We start from the raw sequence: 21,669 nt of genomic DNA, 5'->3' as shown, positions 1-21,669 counted from the left end.
GCGGGATCTAGAGGCCCCCAGTCTGCACACACTTTTATCGAACGGAAATGCCCAAATCTTACTTACCTAATGTATTTGTCAACACCCAGTAATTGTTTGCACTTAATGACTGAATTAGAACACGTACAGAGAAAAAATGCCTGTCGAATAAATTGCGCTTTGGCGAGCATAAAATGTTCGGAGACAGGTTGTTTCTGAAGAGTATCATGGGAAAGTACCTCTACCCTGTGCGCCTTGGCAACTGTTGTGAAGCAGTCCTAACAAGGCCAGGAGCGAAGTCCCAGCGGCGTTTCGGTTCCTTTGTATCAAGCAGCAAGCGTTTCAGCAAAAATACTACATACGATTTCGATTTTCTTGAGATTGCTCCATTTGTCCCATTTTCGGAGAGAGTCAGATACCTGGACCATACGCGAGTGAGTCATGGAGAAGGCAGAGGTGTACGTGGAGAGGACGCTGGCTTTGATTAAACCTGATGCCATCGACAAGGCGGACGAAATTGAAGCGACCATTCTTCGATCCGGCTTCACCATTATTCAGGTACAGTAAGTCGGGTGGTTAGTCCTGGCCGGAATTAGACATCCTCCTGCCAGTGTGACTTTAAGTTTCTGTACAAAGTATTGCTGCTGAATTCGTAGTGGTGTGAGTTTCTGTACGGTGGAAAATCTGCTTTAAATATCCAAACAAAAATCAAATTTGGGTATTGTTTGTCAGGTTGCCAATTTCGTGGCATTGGTTTCTTGTAGAGATTGTTGAATATGAATATAAAGGAAAATTGTACTTCCAGGGGTAAACATGACTGGTGACAATTTTCTTAAACTTTTTACGGAGATAAAATGCAAAAGAAATTGTCATGTTATTTATCCAGAGATTGCAGTGGTGACCCATTGTAATCGAAGTGTTCTTGATAAATACAGTATGATCCTGGATTTTATCACAACTGTACCCACATTTATTGCTGACCTATGGAGAAAGGAAGTTGCTACTTAATTGGTGCAAATCTCCCAAGATCAATTTACTGCGTTAAGTTAGCACATTCCTCAGTGGTGGAGCCCCAAGATCTTGTGAGTCTGAAGCCGATCACAGGGAAGGATCAGAACAGTTCCTATCATTGGGCTGGGCTTCAGTGTTAATCAAGTAATCAGTTTATAATGCTAGAGTGTTGATGTGGTTGAGGGGTCAGAGATATTCCATTTTCTTAGAATTAAAGAACTATAAAAGTGCTATTAGATTAGATTCAACTTTATTGTCATTGTGCCGAGTACAGATACAGAGCCAATTAAATGCATTTAGCATCCGACCAGAAATGCAAAGAATAGTGTTATTTATAAAATAACTGTGAATAAAAAAAGTGATACAGCACACAAATATAAAAGTACTGAGACAGTACAATACGGATGCAATACTGCTTAGCGCTGAGATGTGAGGTTCAGCAGGGTTACAGCCTCAGGGAAGAAGCTTTTCCTGTGCCTGCTAGTGCAGGAGCAGAGGCTCCTGTAGCACCTACCGGATGGGAGAGTAAAAAGGCCATGGTTAGGGTGAGATGCATCCTTGATAATGCTTTTTGCCCTGCCCAGGCAGCGTTTATGGTAGATGCTCTCAATGGTGGGCAACTGGGTGCCGATAAACTGCTGGGCAGTTTTCACCACACACTGGAGTGCTTTGCGGTCCTATACAGGACAATTGCCATACCACACTGAGATGCAGTTGGTGAGTGTGCTCTCAATGGTACAGTGGTAAAAGTCCGTCAGTATCCTGGGACAGAGGTGAGCTTTCTTCATGCTCTGCAGGAAATAAAGGTGCTGTTGCGCCTTTTTGATCAGGATGGAGGAGTTCAGGGACCAGGTGAGATCCTCGGAAAATGTAGACACCAAGGAATTTGAAGCTTGATACACGATCCACTGCAGCTCCGTTGATGTTGATGGGGACGTGAGTGTGACTCCTGGCATGCCTGAAGTCCACAATGAAATCCTGTTATTGTTAAGTTGTTTACTACAACTTGCAATAGGAAGAATATGGACAACCAAGATCAAGAAACAGATTGATGATAATAAAGACTTTATTGAAACATTGGTCACTAACAACGTAAAGGTGAACGAAGGAATGGATTGCTGAGATGGGTACTTTTATGATCAATGTACTTTCAGCCCAATGAGAAAGGACATTCTATGAATCAAAATGCCTGAATTGCAGGAGTGCTAATAACTTGGAAGGTGTAGAACTGGGGAAAGATCAAGATAGGGATAAGGATGTGCAAGGATAAAGAAAATAAAGTTAAGAATTTTAATATCAGTGAACACAGATGTGGTGGATAATATATATGCTATGTTCGATCATTAGCAACAGAGTTTAGGATAATCTCAAATATACAATAGATACTTTGAGAGAGGGCAGACAAGAGAGCTAAGTATAATAAAGTGCATAGACTAAAAGAGCCAAAGTGACTGTTACTCTGCTGTAGTGCTCTGACTCTAAAATCAATATAATAGCAATGAGAGATGAGGTTGATAATGATTTCAGCAACATAATTTCAAAGTTTTCAAATGATGTCAGATTTGGTGAATAAACAATGAGTTGAGGCTAAGGCAGACCTGTATATTCCAACAGAGGGAAAAGGAAGGTCTTTGTAGTACTGCGGACATGTGATTTATCTCTTACATCATTTTTACAATGATATATTATTTAAATTCCCTGGTGTTATCATATCAGAGGAACTGTCCTGGGATCAGCACATATGTGCCTTTACAAAGAAGTCACGGCAACACCTGTACTTTCTTAGAAGTTTGTGCAGATTCGGCATGTCATCAAAAATTTTGACAAACTTCTATAGATGTGTGGTGCAGAGTATCCTGACTGGTTGTGTCATGGACTGGTATAGACACACCAGTCCCCAAGAATGGAAAAACCTTCAAGTGGTGGGTAGAGTTCAATCCATCATACAAAGCCCTCCCCACCATTGAGCACATCGACAAGGAGCGCTGCCACAGGAAAGCAGCATCCATCATCGAGGGCCCCCGCCATCCCGACAAAACTCTCTTCTTAGTGCTGCCATTGAGAAGGTGGTACAGGAGGTTCAGGAACAGATATTACTCTTCAACCAGCAGACTCCTGAACCAGCGAGGATAACTTCACTCACCTCAACTCTGAACTAATTCCACAACCGATGGACTAACTTTCAATGACAGTACTATTTATTTATTTATTATTTGTATTCGCACAGATTTGTCAGTCTTGGTTGATGTGTAGTTTTTCATTGATTCTATTGTATTTCTTTGTTCTACTGTGAATACCTGCAAGAAAATGAATCTCAAGGTAGTATATGGTGACAGACACGTACTTTGATAATAAATTTACTTTGAACTTTGAAAAATGCATCATTTGAGTCAGGCTGGAATCATTGAGTGTGACATGGATTTAAACAGAGAAATATTGACAATGCATAATTATATTACGCCCATTTAAAATATTTTATCATATATTACATAATGGAAATGCTTTAATGTTTGTTTGAAATTTTGCATTTTTCCTCTTCATTGGAGCAACAAACTTTTGAGATCCCAACAGAGTTGGGCATCTGTGTTTTAATATTTCCTACCTTCCTCCCCCACCACCTTTTTCATTTCTTTTTCTCCCATCCACCCCTCCTCTTTGCTTTTAACCCTACTAACCCAGGATTGCATTGGTTTTCTCTCCCATTGCAGAAAAGGAGAGTCTGTTTAAGCCCAGAGGTGTGCAGTGATATTTATGCAGCACATTATGGAAAAAGGTTCTTTCCCAGCCTTACAGCATTCATGAGTTCTGGGACAAGTGTTGCCATGGTTATTGCCAGAGATAAAGCAATTGCATACTGGAATGAGTTGATTGGACCTGCTGATAGTGTAAAGGCAAAAGAAACTCACCCAGGGAGGTGAGTGCTCTTAGAAATAAAAAATCCTGTGAGGCAAATCTTTCTTTTCTTCTCTTTCCCCGGCACTAGTCCTGTTCAGAAATAATAGTGGAACATGTTGTGATAGGGAAGAGATTATCATGCCTGGTAAGGTAATCTGATTCTATCAATATCTCAATTGGTGGAAGAGGTTAAATTTCTTCCCTCTGGTTAGGAAAGCAAAAAATACACTCAGTGGCCACTTTATTAGGTACACCTGTACATCTGCTTGTTAATGCAAATATTTAATTAGGCAATCACGTCTTAGCAACTCAATGTCTAAAAGCATGTGCACATGGTCAACAGGCTCAGTTGTTGTTCAGGCCAAACATCACAATAGGGACGAAATGTGATCTAAGTGACTTTGACCATGGAATGATTGTTGGTGCCAGTCGGGGTAGTTTGAGTATCTCAGAAACTGCTGATCTCCTGGGATTTTCACACACAACAGTCACTAGAGTTTACAGAGAATGGCATGGAAAAACAAAATACATCCAGTGAGCGCCAGTTCTGTGGACAAAAAAGAGAGGTCATAGGGGAGTAGCTTGACTGTTTCAAGCTGACAGCATGGCAACAGTAACTCTCATAACCACGTGTTACAACAGTGGTGCGCAGAAGGGCATTTCTGAATGCACAACACATCGCACCTTGAAGTGGATGGGTTACAGCAGCAGAAGATCACACTGGATACCACTCCTGTACCTAATAAAGTAGCCACTGAGTGTAGAAGGGGCTAAATGCAGACTATGTTTTATTTGTTGGAGTCTACGTTTGGCTGCCCTTTAATAAATTCCATGAAATTCAATTCTTTAAATTTGTTATATAGAGGTAAGAACTTTATGATAAAGATTGAGTAGCTTCATTGTTTATCTGGCAATTTATCATTACAAACAGTAGTTTGTTCATTCTTTTCTAACAAATAAAATGTTCTGCATGTGAAAAATGCAGGAATATGATATTTTTGTTTTCCTATCTTCTATCAATATGTGACCATTGCAGTTTAAGAGCGTTATATGGGACGGATGAGCTTAGGAATGCTGTGCATGGCAGTGAGACTTTTTCTGCAGCAGAGAGGGAAATTCGATTTATTTTTCCTGATGGTAAGTCTTTAACTTCCAGTCCTTACATTTCCTTAACACATGTGAAGAGGAGTAATTCCATTTTATCTGTCCTGTTATCAACTGGCATCAAAATGGCAAGCAAATCAAGAATTATATTCATTTCAATAAAACATTATAAAATTATGATATCATCACATTAAATGTAGTCTTCTAACAGACTTGGAGAAATTCTTCACTTATGATTTTATAAACTCCAGGTAGTTACTGTATAGACGTTGCCCATTCAATAGAAATAGTACCGTTCATCCTCCTTGCTTATCAAGCCTTATCCTTAAGAAATATTTTAAGTACCTGTCTTTTGAGGAAGAGAGTTGCAAAGCCTTATAATCCTGTAAAAGAAAACATTTTGCTTCACTTCTATCTTAAGTGGGCAACCCTTATTTTGAAAGGTGACTGCTAGTTCTAGATTCTTCCACAAAAGGCAACGTCTTCTCTGTATGTCCTGTCAAGTCCTCTCTCCTTCTTCTAAACTACAGTGGATCTTGACCAACCTTATAAGACAACCAGCTCTTGGCATGTTTCAGTGTAGCAAACCTCCTCTGAACTACTGTCAATGGATTAATATCCCACCTTAAATTAGGCCAATACTATACAGCACACAATAATCCAGATGTAATCTCACATACAATATACCCTGTACAATTTAAGTATAAGCTCCCTACTTTTATATTCAGTTTACTAATGATAAATAATATTCTGTTTGCTTTCCTAAATAATTGATGCAGTCACATGCAGGCTTTTCCTGATTTGAGCACTGGAACACTCCACATCTCCTTTTCCATCTCTGAGGCAAACATAACATATTATAAAAAAATAAGTATTTTCTGACAGAGGTATTAAAATAGTTGGAAATCCTCATAGAAAGCAGACATAGGTAAGTTTTTTGCAATAAATAAATTGCTTTATTTTATCAAATTTGGGAAGAACATGAGGGGAAAAACATTTAAATTCCCACTCCTAAAAACATTTCGTAATATAACTTCGCAATGGATGGCACAAGAGCCTGAAGAGATATTACATGAGCATGGAGCTTCTGTGTGATAGTTCTGTTTTTAATAGCACAAAATAGTCAAAGATTGAATGCATATTTATTACCAAAGTCTGTATTCAGTATACAACCCTGAGATTTGTTTTCCCTACAAAAAGCCACAAAACAAAGAAAACCATGGAACCCGTTCAAAGAAAAACATCAAATTGCTCCCTCATGCACAAAACAATCATGCAAATGGTAAAAACACAGAATATAACACAAAGTTGAAAGAGTTCATGTGTATTCAGTTCAGCTTTGTGTGACATTTTAATATAAGGTCAAGTTTCTTGATTTTTAAACGTTCTTTAAAAAAACTTTAAAAATCATCTAAGTAGAAGTGGCTCACCAACAAAACGGGCTTCATGCTCATCATAATTTAGTCACCATTTAAAATTTCCACTCTTGTACTCATTTGATTTTCTTAGGGGAGGTGGTAAAGACTCAGGAATTTAATTGGATATTTTGGGTGCAAGAATAAAAATATATTTTGACTGATAAACACAATGGGTGGATATAGTCAGTGTCAGCTTGGAGGGATCAAGGGCCCATATTTGTGCTGTAGCTCTGTGGCGATAACTAACAAACAGTATTAAAAAATTAATCATTAAAAATCTTGATCACAAATTTACTTGCACTGTAATTTAACTTGATTATTTTCTGCATGGAACCCATTACTAATTGTTTTAATCACTGTTGCCAAGTTACCACACTTAAAGTTGTCAATTATTTTTGATGCATAATCAAAAGCAAAGAAAAATAAATCACACCGTGATTTTCTTGCTTGAGGATAATGTTGTATTGTGTGATATGTAAGTGAATATGATGGTTTTGATCATGGGGAATGTGGAGAAGGGAGCACGGATGGTAGTTCTTCAAAATGTGTGCTGTTTTGTATCCAATTTGCACTAGAAGTATGGACTGTATCCAGTCGGGAAGCTCTTTCCCTATCACCTTGTACATCTTATAGTAATGGAAATCTGGAATTCTTTCTATCTGCCTGCATTCCAACCCCTCTTGGCCCACCAGAGGAAGCTGTTATGATTAGGCCCATTCAAATTTTTTAACCTGTGATTGCTAGATTTATTGCATAATTATTGTAAGTTACACTCTTGAGGGAGAAAATTGAGTTAAGGTACCAATTTGTTGTAATTTAACCAACAAGTGTAACAGCTTCTGGTGCTGAATACCTGCTCTGACATTCCTAACAACCTTTCCTGTCTTTTTTTAAACAACTGTTAATTCATATTTATTTAAAATAATTTTAAAAGAATAACTGTTCAAGAAAACAAATAGTCTCAACATATAAAATACAACATTGTTTTCTCCACTTGAAGCAACATCATACCTATGATTGCAAATTTGCCCTCAATTTCAAAATTGTATCCTTTGCTAATTGGAACAAAAGAGAACCAACTTTAATGAAATATTTCATGTAATTAAATTAAAAATTGCTTCAATTTATATTAATTTTGACCCTCATTACAATTGTAGCCTTATGGGATTCGTAAATAAGATATATTTTAAATTAATGATGTTAATTAACATTTCCATAAAATGTGTTAACTCTACAATTATCTATTTTGTGCAGTGTCAATTTTCTTAAGGGAATTTCAATACACTTAATTAATAAAGGTTGCTAATGGCACAATGAAGTGGAACAACCATGATCAAGATAGCTGTCTTCTAATACCAGTTATTGATCATGTGTTTCTCTGTCTGTGTGAGGTTAAAGGCCTGATTTGAGTGGAGCTTGCTTAAGCTGATTTTTGATTGAATCAGAGAGCTAACACTACTCATGATAAGTAACTGCTCTAGGAATATGTACATTGTTTCCAAGTTAGAACAAACTCTGGACATACTTGTAGAGTTATCTTTAAAACAATGAAGAAACAGCCCCGCTCCAGGTTATGAACAGCTGAGAGTAGCAGGAGACAGGGGACTTGCCTGCAGGTGGCTGGAGTGGGCTGGGGCTGGAATGCCAGATTTGTTAACAGTCCATATATACAGACGAGCATTTGGGATTTTCCAGCCACTGTGGATCTGCAGGGATCTTCTGCTGGTGCGAATGGGGCATTTCTGTCTGCCTTCTCTCCACATCCACACTCTCCTCTACTCTACCAAGCCAAGCAGAGCTGAGAGCACTGAACAGGTTCACTCACTGTGTCAGTGAGGCTGGCTGGTGGCCACTTCCCCATAGCTGCTCACTCTTCCATCAGAGTTGTTACTGATTATTTCCATTTTGCAAGTAGTTCTTTGGATTAGCCTCCTGTCAGAACCTGGGGACTGCTTGTACTCTATGATCTCTTAGTAGCTTCACTAGGGGGAGCAGGAAAGTAGAAAAATTAAAACAAAAATTAGCAGGAAATCTTGAGGCAAATTTCTGATTATTCAATCCTTCACAGCTTCCATTGATACAATTGAAATCAGACAATCTGCAATGAGCTACCTGAGCAAGAATGTAATTCCTACGTTGTTGTCTGGACTAACTAAACTCTGCAAGGAGAAACCTGTAGATGCTATTGTAAGTACTCTCCAGTCGTTGAATGCTGTATGTTAATATCTGTGGCAATTGCTCATTAGCTCACCTTGTGTATTACCCCTCTCAAATGTATTATTTGTTACCTTGTAGCAATGTTGAACTCCTTGTGAAGATTTCCATCATTAAGAAAATAAGGTTTTCTATTACTGTTGCTATATTTTTTGGTCTTGTAGTAAATTACCAAGAAATTTCTCTACCCTTGCACATGATGTGCATCTAAGTAACTTTCCGCACAGAGCATTCATTTTGTTTCTTAAAATTAATTTAATTCCAAACATCAGGAGGGAATTTTGTTCGGTAACATTTTACAAGCACATTCTCATGACTTGAAAATGTAATTTACATTGCGAAAAGGCTAAAATCAGAATGCTTGTCTTCAATGGCAAAGCATTATGAATTGTTCAAGAAGAAAAAAAATGCCTTTATAATTGGCCTTTGTCAACTGATGGATTTTGGAAATCTTTGACAAAAACTAGAAATGCTGTAAGTGTTGAACAATTAAGGCAGTATGTGCGAAGGATGATACATAGAATTATGATTTAAAGTTAATAATCTTTCATCATAATCAATCAAATTCTTAATGTAATGTACTTGCATGAGCCGAATGCAACATGTTGATTACAGTTTGCTATTCCTGTGTGATAACAAGGGCAAGATGAAGCAGGTACTGCTCTGAATTATGTTTTTGAGGAATAGTGAAGGGAGATCAAATGGGAGTCTGTGGCTAGATATGACATGACTCCACTTCCAACCAATGATGTGCAGGAAAAGTCACTTCTTTTAATTTTTTTTAACATCAGTAATTTTTAATGCAGCTTTATGTTGTATTCTGTTTCAGACCTGGCTTGCAGACTGGCTGATTGCAAACAATCCCAACAAACCAAGCATTCATGAGGATGAATAGAAGAGCCTTAAAATAATCATCCTGACAGCTTAAAGTACTTTAAATTGTTGGAAAGATGAAAAATAAATCCACTTCTAGGAAATATTAATTGTAGGTGGAATTAGTCTGACCGATGGAAACAACAGATGACTTTGAATTTTAATCTATTCAACACAGTTGATGTTTTTAATATTTAATATCAGCTTCTGATACTTAGTGAATGTAAATGCAGAAAAATCATTCAACAGTAATATCTCTTACTTGATGACCCTTAAAGAAACCAACATAATTATTGATTGCGCTGGACTTGCCTAATTGAGAGGAGGGTTCAATACTAAGATGGTGTTTTACTATCAACAGCAACACTTGAATGCTATTGTTTTACTATTTCCACTTTCCTCAGATGTATGCTCCTCGATAATTGTTTGTTAAATGTTTTCCTAATTTGTGATTGACAACCGAGTCTATCAAATTGTGGTAATTCATTCCATACTCCAATGATCTTTGTGAAATAAAATACTTTCTAGCACCTAGTCCAAAGTATAAACTTGGAAGTTGATGCTTGTTCTGACTAATACACAGATCACTGTGAATATTGAAGAAATGTGTTTAAGCACCTCTGTCAGCTTTCATAGGATCGTGGACATTTGTGATACCGAGGAAGACTCATCACATCCACATTGGCTGAATTTTAACTCAGTCCACATATTTTAGCTTTCAATTCATCAGATGGTCATTGAAGTAAGTTTTATATGTACTAAGGGTTCCTGTCATTTTTGGCTATGCAGTCCGTGAGTTCCAGAATCACACTATTCTTTGTCTTTTTTCTTTGTAACTCCCCTCTTATCCTTCCACCAATTCACTTAAATCTATGGCCACCAGTTATTCACCCTGCAGCTATGGGTTTCATCCCCTTCACCCCGTCTCAGCCACTCATAGTTCTGCATTGCTCCATTAAACCTCCTGTTGGTCTCCTTCATACCCAAGAGTGAAGGGTAATGACCTAAGGCTAATAGTACTTTCATAACTATAACCCTCTGGCCTTGGCAACGTCCTTGTGCATCTCACACACAAGACGTTGGAGAAACTGAACAGGCCAGGCTGCAGCTATGGAAAAAAAAGTGCAGTCGACATTTTGGCGGAGACCTTTTAGCAGGATTGGAGAAAAAGAGCTAGCTTATCCATTAAATTCTTAATTTCTAACTGTTTGTCTTTTTTATACATTTTTAACTATTTCTATTAAACTTCAGCTAATTGGGGCAGCGGCTTAATTGGGCCAAAATGTACTGGTCTCTTTTTCTAAACAATAGAAAAATTACACATCCCAACTGTATGAATAGTTCAAAGAACTGAGTATTAGCAAAAAATTAGTATTGGGGAAAAATTAAGGAGAATGCAAGGTAATTAAAGCCCCTGGACCTGATGACCTGCGAACAATCGATGGTTTGAAATCAGCTGCCTGTGGAGGTTCTGAATGCACTGGTTGCCATCTTCCAAAATTCCATAGATTCCAGAATGATTCCTATGAACTGGGTGGTAGCAAATACAATCCTACTCATTAAGAGGCAGAGAGGAAATGGAACTATGGACAAGTTAGCCTGATATTAATGCAGTGGATTCTGGTTAATTGGGACACACTGGGGCCAGTAGATTTTGGCCCAGTTTAACAGCTGCCCCAGTTAGCCATATTTCATAGTTAAAAGGGTATTAAAAAAAGACAAACTGGGTTACAAATTATGAATTTAAATGAAATACAGGACACATTATAACACTACCAATACTACTGGTGGTTATACATTGTATCTGATGATGGCAGGAAACCTGTGTGGGAGTTTTTAAAGTGAAAAAGCTGTTGCACTGGTGCAGTTCCACTCTCCCTACCCCCGAAGTCCAGGTCCAGTGGGATGAGTAGACATAATAACTGGGGTTTTCCCTGGTTGCAGTGGTTGACTATGACTTCTTTAGTGCCTTTCTCGTGCTCCTCACTCTCCACATCATGTTGCAGAACTGACTTTGTGACCATTGGATCTTACGGTAGATTTCATTCGCTCAGTCCCAGAGCTGACTTCACATGTTAGGAAAGGCATGTCCTTATCTCACCAGGGTATGAGACCTGCCGGCTCCCCTCACTCAGTTTACCCTGCCTGTCAAAGCTGTGTACCAGGGTGTGACCGCTATCGCATGCAAACAGTTACTCAGGGCCACAGGTGAGAGCTGACTATCCAGTGGGGACCAAGAGTAACATTCAAGATGGTGGTCAATACCTTCAAATTCTTCATAGTGCTTAGCTTATTGAAGTAGTGAAATCATTTTATTTTTAATTCCTGGCTGTTTCTTATATTTCAAAGTCTGGATACTTGAAAATGCAGTGCGTAAAACAGCTGTGAATAGTCTTCCTTGAAAACCATATCAAACCACTGCCTTTCGAGCACAAACACAACTATTTTAAAAACTGTTTGCACTAGGCACAGGGTAGTTCGAACGACTACTTGATGTACATGCAACTGGCGTTAGAAAATGTTTGGCAACATTATTTTGCCCCAGTTAAGTGGCATATTGTCCAAAATAAACTAAAGGAATCTTAGCTATTCTTTCAATTTGTCTTTGTTCTTTAAGAGCTGTCCCAATTAACTGTAATCCACTGTACCAGGAAAATTACTGAATCTATTATTAAGGAAGTATTACAAAACATAGGTTTATGACAGATGAATTATGCCTGATGATTCAGTTTTATTTTTGACATTTTAACTAGAAAACAGATAAGCGTAAACCAGAACTGAAATAAGAATGAGTTTCTTCTTTCAAAGGCTATTTGGAATTCTTCATTGAAAAGGGTTGTGGAAATGCATTTCTATGCTTCAAGTTTTGAAGGAATCCAGATATGTAGGGTTAGTGCAGGAAAATGGTGTTGAGATAAAAGATTAGCACAAATAGTACAGTAAGCAGTGCTTATTATGTTCTTCTCTGCATCCTCTAATATTCACATCCTTCCTGTTGTTTGGTAACTGGAGCTTCACAGTGACTCATCTCTAGCCTGGCTATTTTTTTAATATATAACTCTAGTAGTATTTTTTAGCTTTTCACAAGTATGGCCATCAATTAATGCTCTTCCCAAAATAACCTCTTTTTGAAACACTGCAGACCCAGTGAAGACTATACCATATGGCAGGAAACAGGCCTTTCAGTCTAAACCCACACTGATCAAGCACCCATTTATACTAATCCTTTACTATCTCATTTCTATTTCTCCCCACATTCAATAATCGCATTTAATATCAGAGAATGTATACAGTGTACAACCTGAAATTCTTGCTCCTTGCAGACATCCATGAAAACAGAAGAGCGCCCCAAAGAATGAGTGACAGTAAAAACGTTAGAACCCCAAAGGCCCCCCTTCTCCCCCTCCCACGCACAAGCAGCAGCAAAGCAACAATCCCCCTTCCCCCACTTATTTCAGCAAAAAGCATCAGCACCCTCCACTCACCAAGCAAGCAATAGCAAAGCCCCCAAGAGAGCCCATGATCTGCAGTACAACTAAAATCCAACAATCTGACATGCCACAGGCTCTCTCTTTCCTTAATAAAGAGGCAGAGAGGTTTCACTCCGCGAGAGGAGGGACAAAAAGTAACAGCTGGCTGATTATGGTGTTAAAGTCTGCCACATTGCTTTTTTTTTATTGCGTTCCCCCAATCTAGAATTGGCACCAAATTCTTCCCCCACCGGGAGAAAGAGAGAACAAGAGCAGTTCGCTGGGTACAGAGACCTCCGACAGCCAATCCGCTGTTCCTGATATTCTGTTTGCTCCCACGACACTTCAGTCAGCAACACTGACGTAGAATCGGCCCGTCCACAGGGCTGCAATGCCTCAGTACCCCAAAGGCGTGCTCGCCTTTTAGGCTGTGCCCATGGGATATCGAAAATCAGCTGGTCTGTGAGCCCTGGAAGTCCCATTACCATACAGAACCACTGTTTGAGTGCACCTGCAGGTGTCAAGGGCACTGACAGAACCCCATCCACCTTGAAAAGGTAAAAAAGAGACATTAAAGGTAGAAATTAAGCTGTTTCCACAGATGAGCTTGAAGAAGCTGCTCTCTAGTGTCATCATAGTTCCACTTCAATCAATTGTTCCCACATTCTACCACCTCCTACATACTAGGAACAAGTTATACTGGCCAATTAACATCCTGATGTGAGTTATATGCACGCCTCCATACAGTAGCCTGGATGTGGGGTACAAATTACAACAGGAGATAAAAAAGGAATGCAAAAAGGGCAATGTTATGATAGTTATGGAGGATTTCAATATGCTGGTAGGTTGGAAAGAATAACAGATTGCTGCTGGATCCCAAGAGAAGGAATTTGTGGAATGCCTATGAGATTGCTGGTTAAGCAGCTTGTGGTCGAGCTCACGAGGGAACAGGATGCATTTGGATGTTGTATAATGAATTTGGTTTGATTAGCAAAGCTTAAGGTAAAGACAGACACCGATAGGAGGCAGTGACAATAATGTGTTAGAAGTCACCCTGTAGTTTGAGAGGGAGAAACTAAAATTGTATGTATTAGTATTACGGTTGAATAAAAATAACTACAGAGGCGTGAGAGAGGAGTTGGTCAAAGTTGATTGGAAGGGGACACTAGCAGGTATGATGGTAAAGCGGCAATGGCTGGAGTATCTGGGACCAATTTAGAAGATGCAGCTCTGTTTATCCAAAGAAGAAGAAGCATTCTAAAGAGAGGATGAGGCAACCATGGCTGTCAAGGGAAGTCATAGTCAACATAAAAGTAAAAGAGAAGGGTATATAATATTGCAAAAATTAGTGGGAAGCTAGAAGCTTGGGAAGCTTTTTAAAAAAAGCAGCATAAGGCAAATAAAAAAGCAATAAGAGAAAAGATGAAATATGAAGGTTGCTTAGCCAATAATATGAAAGGGGACAGCAAAAGTTTTTACAGGTATAAAAAGGGTAAAAGAGAGGTAAGAGTGGACCTTAGACCGCTGGAAAATGATGCTGGAGAGATAGTAATGGGGAACAAAGAAATGACAGATGAACTCTAAGTACGTTGCATCAATGTTCACTGTGGAAGATACTAGCTATATGTTACAAACAAGAGAAAATCTGCAGATGCTGGAAATCTGAGCAACACACACAAAATGCTGGAGGAACGTCAAGCTGGAGGAATGTTCTTTTCCTAGATGCTGCATGGCCTGCTGAGTTCCTCCAGCATTTTGTGCATGTGGCTGTATGTCAGAAATTCAAGAGTGCTGTATAATCGCTATTGCTGAGGAGGAGGTGCTTGGGAAGCTGAAACGTCTGGATGTAGATAAGTCACCTGGACTAGATGGAATACACTTCAGGGTTTTGAAACAGGTGACTGAAGAGATTGTGGAGGCATTAGTAGTGATCTTTCAAGAGTCACTTATTCTGGAATGGTTTCAGAGGACTGGAAAATCACAAGTGTGACTCCACTGTTTAAGAAGGGAGAGAGGCAAAAGATAGGAAATTATAGGCCGATTAGCCTGACTTCAGTAGTTGGTAAGATGTTAGAGTCCATTATTAAGGATGAGATTTTGGGGTACTTCGAGGACACAATAAAACAGGTCAAAGTCAATTGGGGGAAATCTTGCTTGACAAATCTGTTGGAATTCTTCAAGGAAATAACAGGCAGGATAGATAAAGGAGTTAGTGGATGTTGTTTACTTGGATTTTCAGAAGGCCTTTAATAAGGTGGCACACATGGGACTGCTAAACAAGGTAAGAGCTCGTGGAATTACAGTAAGATACTAGGAAGGACAGAAGATTGCTGACTGGTAGAAAGAGTGGGAATATAGGCTGCATTTTCTGGTTGGCTGCCGGTGATTTGCAGTGGAATGCAGAAATCAGTGTTGGGTCTGCTAGTGTTCAGGATGATGGAATTGATGGCTTTGTGGTTAAGTTTGCAGATGATGCAAAGATAGTTGGAGGAAGCAAGGAGTTTGCAGAAGGACTTGGACAGATTAGGGGAATGAGCAAAGAGGTGGCAGATGGACTGTAGTGTAGGGAAGTGTTCTGTGGTAGAAGGAATCAGAAGCAGAATCAGAATTGGGTTTATTATCACCGGCATGTGACGTGAAGTTTGTTAAGGTGCAATAGGAATTGGAGGTGCAAAGAACCTGGGAGCAGGATTCTCTAAAGATTAACTGCAGGTTGAGTCAGTGGTAAGGAAGGCAAATGCAAATTTAGCATTTGTTTTGAGAGGAACAGAATATCAAAGCAAGAATGTAATGCTGAGACTTTATATGGCATTGGTCAGACCACATTTGGAGTATTGTGAGCCGTTTTGGGTCCCATATCTAAGAAAGGATGAGCTGGTATGGGAATGACTCAGAGAAGATTTATGAGAATTATCCAGGGAATGAAAGGGTTAATATGTGAAGAGCATTTGATGGCTTGTACTGACTGGAGCTTAAAAGAATGAAGGGGGGAATCCGATTAAAATTTGCCAAATATTGAAACGCCTAGCTAGAGTGAACATGGAGAGGATGTTTCCACTAGTGGGAGAGTCTAGGACCAGAGGACACAGCCTCAGAAGGACGTCACTTTGGAATAGAGATGAGGAGGAAATCCTTTAGCTAGTGTGGTGAATCTGTGGAATTCATTGCCACAGAGGCTGCTGAAGCCAAGTCATTGCGTATATTTAAAGTAGACGTTAATAAGTTCTTGATTAGTAAGGGCATCAAAGGTTACTAGATAGAAGGCAGGAGAATATGGTTGAGAGGGAAAATAAAACAGCCATGACTGAATGGCAGAACAGATTCAATGGATCGGATGGCCTAGTTCCTCTATGTCTTATGGTCTAACCCACCACCTGCACGTACTTGAACATGCAGATTCCACATAGACATGATTAGGGGTCAGCAATGAACATGGGCTACTGGAGGTGTTGCAGGAGCACCAGAGGAAATAATGGAAGGGATTTGTTTTGGAAGGGGCATTCAAGTAAAGAAAATATTGTATATCACCCGGCCCAGAGAGCACTACTGGCTACCACTCTGTGTTGCCCTACTGTTAGGCAGGGAATTCCAGATTTTCGAAGACATAGTTAAACTTATCTGAAAAGCTATGTGACGCTTCTTTAAAATATAAAATTAGATATAAATATAAGTTACTGGTATTTTCTTATTATGAGTTTAATCTGTGTTGTATATTCTATATAGCAAATTTAACATTTATCCTTAAGCAGTTGTGTCAAATATAAAAATCAAATATTTAAATTTACAATATAAGCATAAATTATACAAATAGTAGTCAATTCATGGAGAACTTATTTCAAGTAAAATAAAAGTTTCAGTGTCATTTCTCTTGAAGGAAACCTTAACATAGCAACTAGAATAAAGAATTGGACTTGGACACTTTGAAATCCAACTCTGAATCTTCCATTCCCGACCTACATAAAATGATGAAACAGAACTTAAAAAAAAAGCTTAATTTTCAAAAAGAGTTCTATAACTTATCACTCGGAACACCAGTACTTGTACAATTCTCCTTGTTTGTTATCAATACTGACTTGCATTTGTTTGTTAGGCTACAATAACATTTTTTCAAATGATGGAATAAAATTTAAGGCAGTTAGTAACATTACGTGGCCAAGAATAGGAAGGTACATTTCTCTACATTAGCTCTAACCAAAATATAGGACTAGTTATTCAAGAGGTTATTCAGTTCCACATCTGGGATGGAATCAATTTAATACATTTTCTCAGTGATGGCAAAGATTTCCACTGGATAGTCCTGTTTCCTAACGCATTCCAGAGACATACGGGTTAAGGTGAGTAAGTTATGGGCATCTATGTGGGCGTTGGAAACATGGTAACACTTGCGGGCTGCCTCCAGAACATATTTGGACTGTGTTGGTTGTTAAATTGAATTGAACTGACTTTATTACTTACATCCTTCATATACATGGGGAGTAAAAATCTTTATGTTACGTCTGTTTAAATGTGCAATGTGCAATTTATAGTAATTTATAATAAATAGTATGCACAAATGAACAGTCAATATAGCATTGACGTACAATTGTGTCAGCATGAATTAATCAGTCTGATGTCCTGCTGGCTGCGGTACTGCTTCCCGGATGGTAGCAGCTGGAACAGTTTGTGGTTGAGGTGGCTCAGGTCCCCAGTGATCCTTTGGGCCCTTTTTAAACACCTGTCTCTGTAAATGTCCTGAATGGTGGGAAGCTCACATCTACAGATGCGCTGGGCTGTCCACACCACTCTCTGCAGAGTCCTGCAGTTGAGGGCAGTACAGTGACAAAAACACATTTCATAGAAACATAGAAAACATACAGCACAATACAGGCCCTTCGGCCCACAAAGCTGTGCTGAACATATCCCTACCTTATAACTACCTAGGCTTTACCCATAGCCCTCCATTTTTCTAAGCTCCATGTAGCCATCCAGGAGTCTCTTAAAAGGCCATTTCGCTGAATATTTTGATGTATATGTGAGAAGTAAAGCTGATCTTTAGTGATATGTACAGGAATATAAGAATTATAGAGAACCACTACGATTCCAATCATTAACATAAACTCAATGACCACAGTCAATGGTGATCCTCAACTTAGTTCAAGATTTCCATAATGAAATTTTCAGAGGTGAAGGCTGTGGTCTGTAGTGCATTATTGTCAAGCCACTTAATGCTCCAGGATATTCCTGATCAATTACCATGGCAGGAACAGTATTAAAATTTATTTCTGAAATGGAATACAATAAATTCAGCAGATGCTGGAGATATTGAGCAACACACACACACACACACACACACACACTGCCAACGGGATAAACTCAGCAAATCAGACAGCATCCATGGTGGGGAATAAGAAGTTGATGTTTCAGCTGAAACCCTTCAATGGGAATAGCAATGAAGGGAGCAGAAGCCAGAAAAAGAGGTGGGGAGGAGCGAAGATGACAAGCTGGCAGGTGAGAGATGAGACCACATGTGGGGGAAGGTAGGTAGGGCAAGGAAGATGAAGTAAGAAGCTGGGAGATTATAGGTGGAAGACATAAAGGGGTGAAGAAGAAGGAATCTGATAGGAGAGGATGGTGGACCATGGAATAAAGGGAAGGAGAACCAGAGGGAGGTGATGGGCAGGCAAGGAAAAGAGGGTGAGAGAGTAACCAGAACAGGGAATGTAGAAAAAAGAGTAGGAGGGAGTGAGGAGAAATTACCAAAAGTTGGAGAAATCGATGTTTGTGCCATCAGGTTGGAGGGTATCTAGGTGAAGTATAAGGTTTTGCTCCTCTAAGTGAGTTTGGCCTCATTATGACAAGAGATAAGATCATGGTGGACAAAACTCACATTTCTGTCCATGATTTCTGATCTCACTGTTTTATGATTTTGCCTTTTATTGTAAAAGTTCGTAGAGACCGTAAGTCAGTACAAAGGAGTGCAGAGACTGCTGAGAGGATCATTGGGCTTTCTCTTCCACCCATTAGAGATATCTTATGCGGAGCGCCGTGTGCGCCTGGGCCCTTAGCATTGTCAGTGATTCCTCCCATTCGTCCAACAATCTCTTTGACCCTCTACCATCAGACAGGAGGTACCGCAACATTAGGACAAGAACTGTTAGAATAGGAAATAGCTTCTTCCCCAACTTGCAAGACTACTGAATTCTCTGCCACCATCCAAATTCCAGTTCATTGTGTAATTTAGTGGCAATTGCGAGGGATATGCTATGTGGGCATGTTGTCTGAAACAAGGGAGCTGTAATCGTTGATATCAAGAAAGGAAAAATAATCCGAGTTCGGAATATGCACAATTCAAAATCAATCACCTTGCTATCATTTGTCCGTTTCTCAATTCCAAAGAGCTCAAAAGGCACAGCGAGCTATACTTTTCGCCTGCCAATTAGCTGCCTATTATGGATTGTACAGCACTTTGGTCAACATGGGTTGTTTTTAAATGTGCTTTCTAAATAAATTTTGAAAAAGCAGAATCCAACGAATTACTTACAACGTTCCCACTCCCCCATAGTTTAAGATAGCGTATAAATTACATTTAACTGAGATATATGGCATTCAAGCAATGAAAGCGTGTTTGGGAGCAGGAGGAAAATTCTACAGAACACTGAACGTAGAATAAAATGTTTCCGCCCGGTTTCGAACCGGGGACCTTTCGCGTGTGAGGCGAACGTGATAACCACTACACTACGGAAACTGTCATGGCCAAAAGCCTGCTGCAAATTCTTTTGTAAAGTACCAACGTCACGTTCTAATTGCTCTTATTTCAGTTTCTTCCATTACAAAGTCATGTCCGTTCAATATACACAAAATGTTGCAGGGACACAGCAAGTCAGGGACGTTTCAAGCTGAGACCCTTGCTGAGTTCCTCCGTAATTTTGAGCGCGTTGCTCTGGATTGCCAGCATCTGTAGAATCGTTCGTCTTTATATTTGCTTCTTTGGCTAAAATTATCGCGGTTTTTCTATAGCAGTATTTGAAATTGATTTTTTCACTGGATGGATTTACAGTAAAGAGAGGAAGAAATTTCAATTCCTTGTATCTTTGTTTGCTCATTAAACAGCTTTATTAAGATCATTGTATGGAAACACCATTGCCCAGGAACGGAAAAGTCGACAAAAAGTGATGGAACACACATCAAAGTTGCTGGTGAACACAGCAGGCCAGGCAGCATCTCTAGGAAGAGGTACAGTCGACGTTTCAAGCCGAGACCCAGCCGAGTCCATCACAGGCAAAGCCCTCACCATCATTAAGCATATTTAGAAGGAGCACTGCCGCAAGATAACAGCATCCATCATCAAGACAAGACCCCCTCCAGGTCATGCTCTCTTCTGGCTATTACTATGAGGCAGGGGGCATAGGAGCCTTTTGTCCCACACCATCAGGTTCTGGAACAGTAATTACCCTAAAACCACGAGGCTCCTGGACCAACATGGATAACTTCATCCACCTGAATGCTAAACTGACTTCAAAACCTATAGACAAGGACTCTACAACCCATGTTTTCAATATTCAGTACTGTATTTACAATTTCATTTATTATTTGCATAATTTCCTCTTTTGCACATTGGTTGTTCGTCAGACTTTGCTATGTATAGTTTTTCATCAATTCTATTGTATTTCTTTATTTTCTTGTAACCGTATGCAAGAAAATGAATGTCAAGGTAGGATATGCCAACATATACGTACTTTGATCATAAATTGACTTTGAACTTTTTTTATATTTTGCAGCCCGAGTCCTGACAATTGTCAAGACTTTAATAATTCATAATTTTGTTTTTGGTGTGACTGTTAATCGTTCTCCCGTTTTTTTTTGCACTACCTTACTTTCCCTTTTCTATTTATGATTTATAATTTAAATTTGTGTGTTGTTTTAATATTTACTATCGATTTGTACTCCAGGGAGCGCGAAGTGCAGAATCAAATATCGCTGTGATGATTGTACGCTCTAGTATCGATTGTTTGGCGACAATAAAGTAGAGCATACTTTATTTTACAATTATGAATAAACAAACAAAATTAAAGTGGTAAATTAACATCCCGTCAACGCAAAAATGTTTCCGCCCGGTTTCGAACCGGGGACCTTTCGCGTGTTAGGCGAACGTGATAACCACTACACTACGGAAACAACTGACTGAAGAGTGGAACTGAGACCTGATGATTGTACAGGATAGGGAGTTCTGATTGCGTAGGGACTGTCAGTGCTGCCCATTGCTCTGCGCTAGCGCAGGCTTCTCCACAACACCACTCTATATGGTTGCTTTGGTGATGCTGTTGAGGACGATAATTGCACAAATGGATTAGCGTCGCAATCGAGAATGTATATCCTTAATTTTTAAACCTTTCAGAGAGTATTTGGTAATTATCCCGGCCTTGTTAACTTTGTTCCTTCATACTGCCGCCTCTCCTTGTTTGTCAGCTCTCCATTGCCTTTCAGTGATGCAGGTTACCCGACTGTGATATTCCTCGGCCTCCTTCCAGTTCATTAATGAAGACTTCATCCATCCTTAAATCCAATATTTACTTCACGTCTTCCTCTCTCACAGATTTTCCTCCCCAGATTTTTCAGAGGAGATTTGCAGCAATAGTTCCAATAATGAACATAATAATCGCCTTACTGAGGGGAATAAGATATGGGAAAGAAAAAAGGAACCCATAAGTAATTCATCCCATACCTTG

The 21,669-nt window shown here is 39.3% G+C and overlaps 1 protein-coding gene and 2 non-coding genes across 3 annotated transcripts; 1 reads left to right on the top strand and 2 right to left on the bottom strand.

The window, feature by feature from the left end:
- The first annotated feature begins 237 nt into the window (after positions 1-237).
- nme5 (NME/NM23 family member 5) lies at positions 238-10,042 on the top strand. The gene is made up of 5 exons (XM_072263843.1): positions 238-537; positions 3,699-3,904; positions 4,922-5,022; positions 8,476-8,594; positions 9,451-10,042. The coding sequence occupies exons 1-5, from the start codon at positions 421-423 to the stop codon at positions 9,514-9,516; spliced, it is 609 nt and encodes a 202-aa protein (XP_072119944.1). The 5' UTR covers positions 238-420; the 3' UTR covers positions 9,517-10,042.
- A 9,573-nt stretch (positions 10,043-19,615) lies between these two features.
- Positions 19,616-19,688, bottom strand: trnav-cac (transfer RNA valine (anticodon CAC)). Its single transcript has one exon. It is a non-coding gene; the product is annotated as a tRNA-Val (tRNA).
- Positions 19,689-21,045: 1,357 nt separating this feature from the next.
- On the bottom strand, positions 21,046-21,118 carry trnav-aac (transfer RNA valine (anticodon AAC)). The gene has a single exon. It is a non-coding gene; the product is annotated as a tRNA-Val (tRNA).
- Between the last annotated feature and the right edge of the window lie 551 nt (positions 21,119-21,669).

The sequence above is a fragment of the Mobula birostris genome, chromosome 7 (genome assembly GCF_030028105.1).
Source record: "Mobula birostris isolate sMobBir1 chromosome 7, sMobBir1.hap1, whole genome shotgun sequence".
NCBI lineage: Eukaryota > Metazoa > Chordata > Chondrichthyes > Myliobatiformes > Myliobatidae > Mobula > Mobula birostris.
The sequence above is the reverse complement of the archived record's forward strand: the minus strand, read 5'-3'. Positions and strand labels throughout refer to the sequence as shown.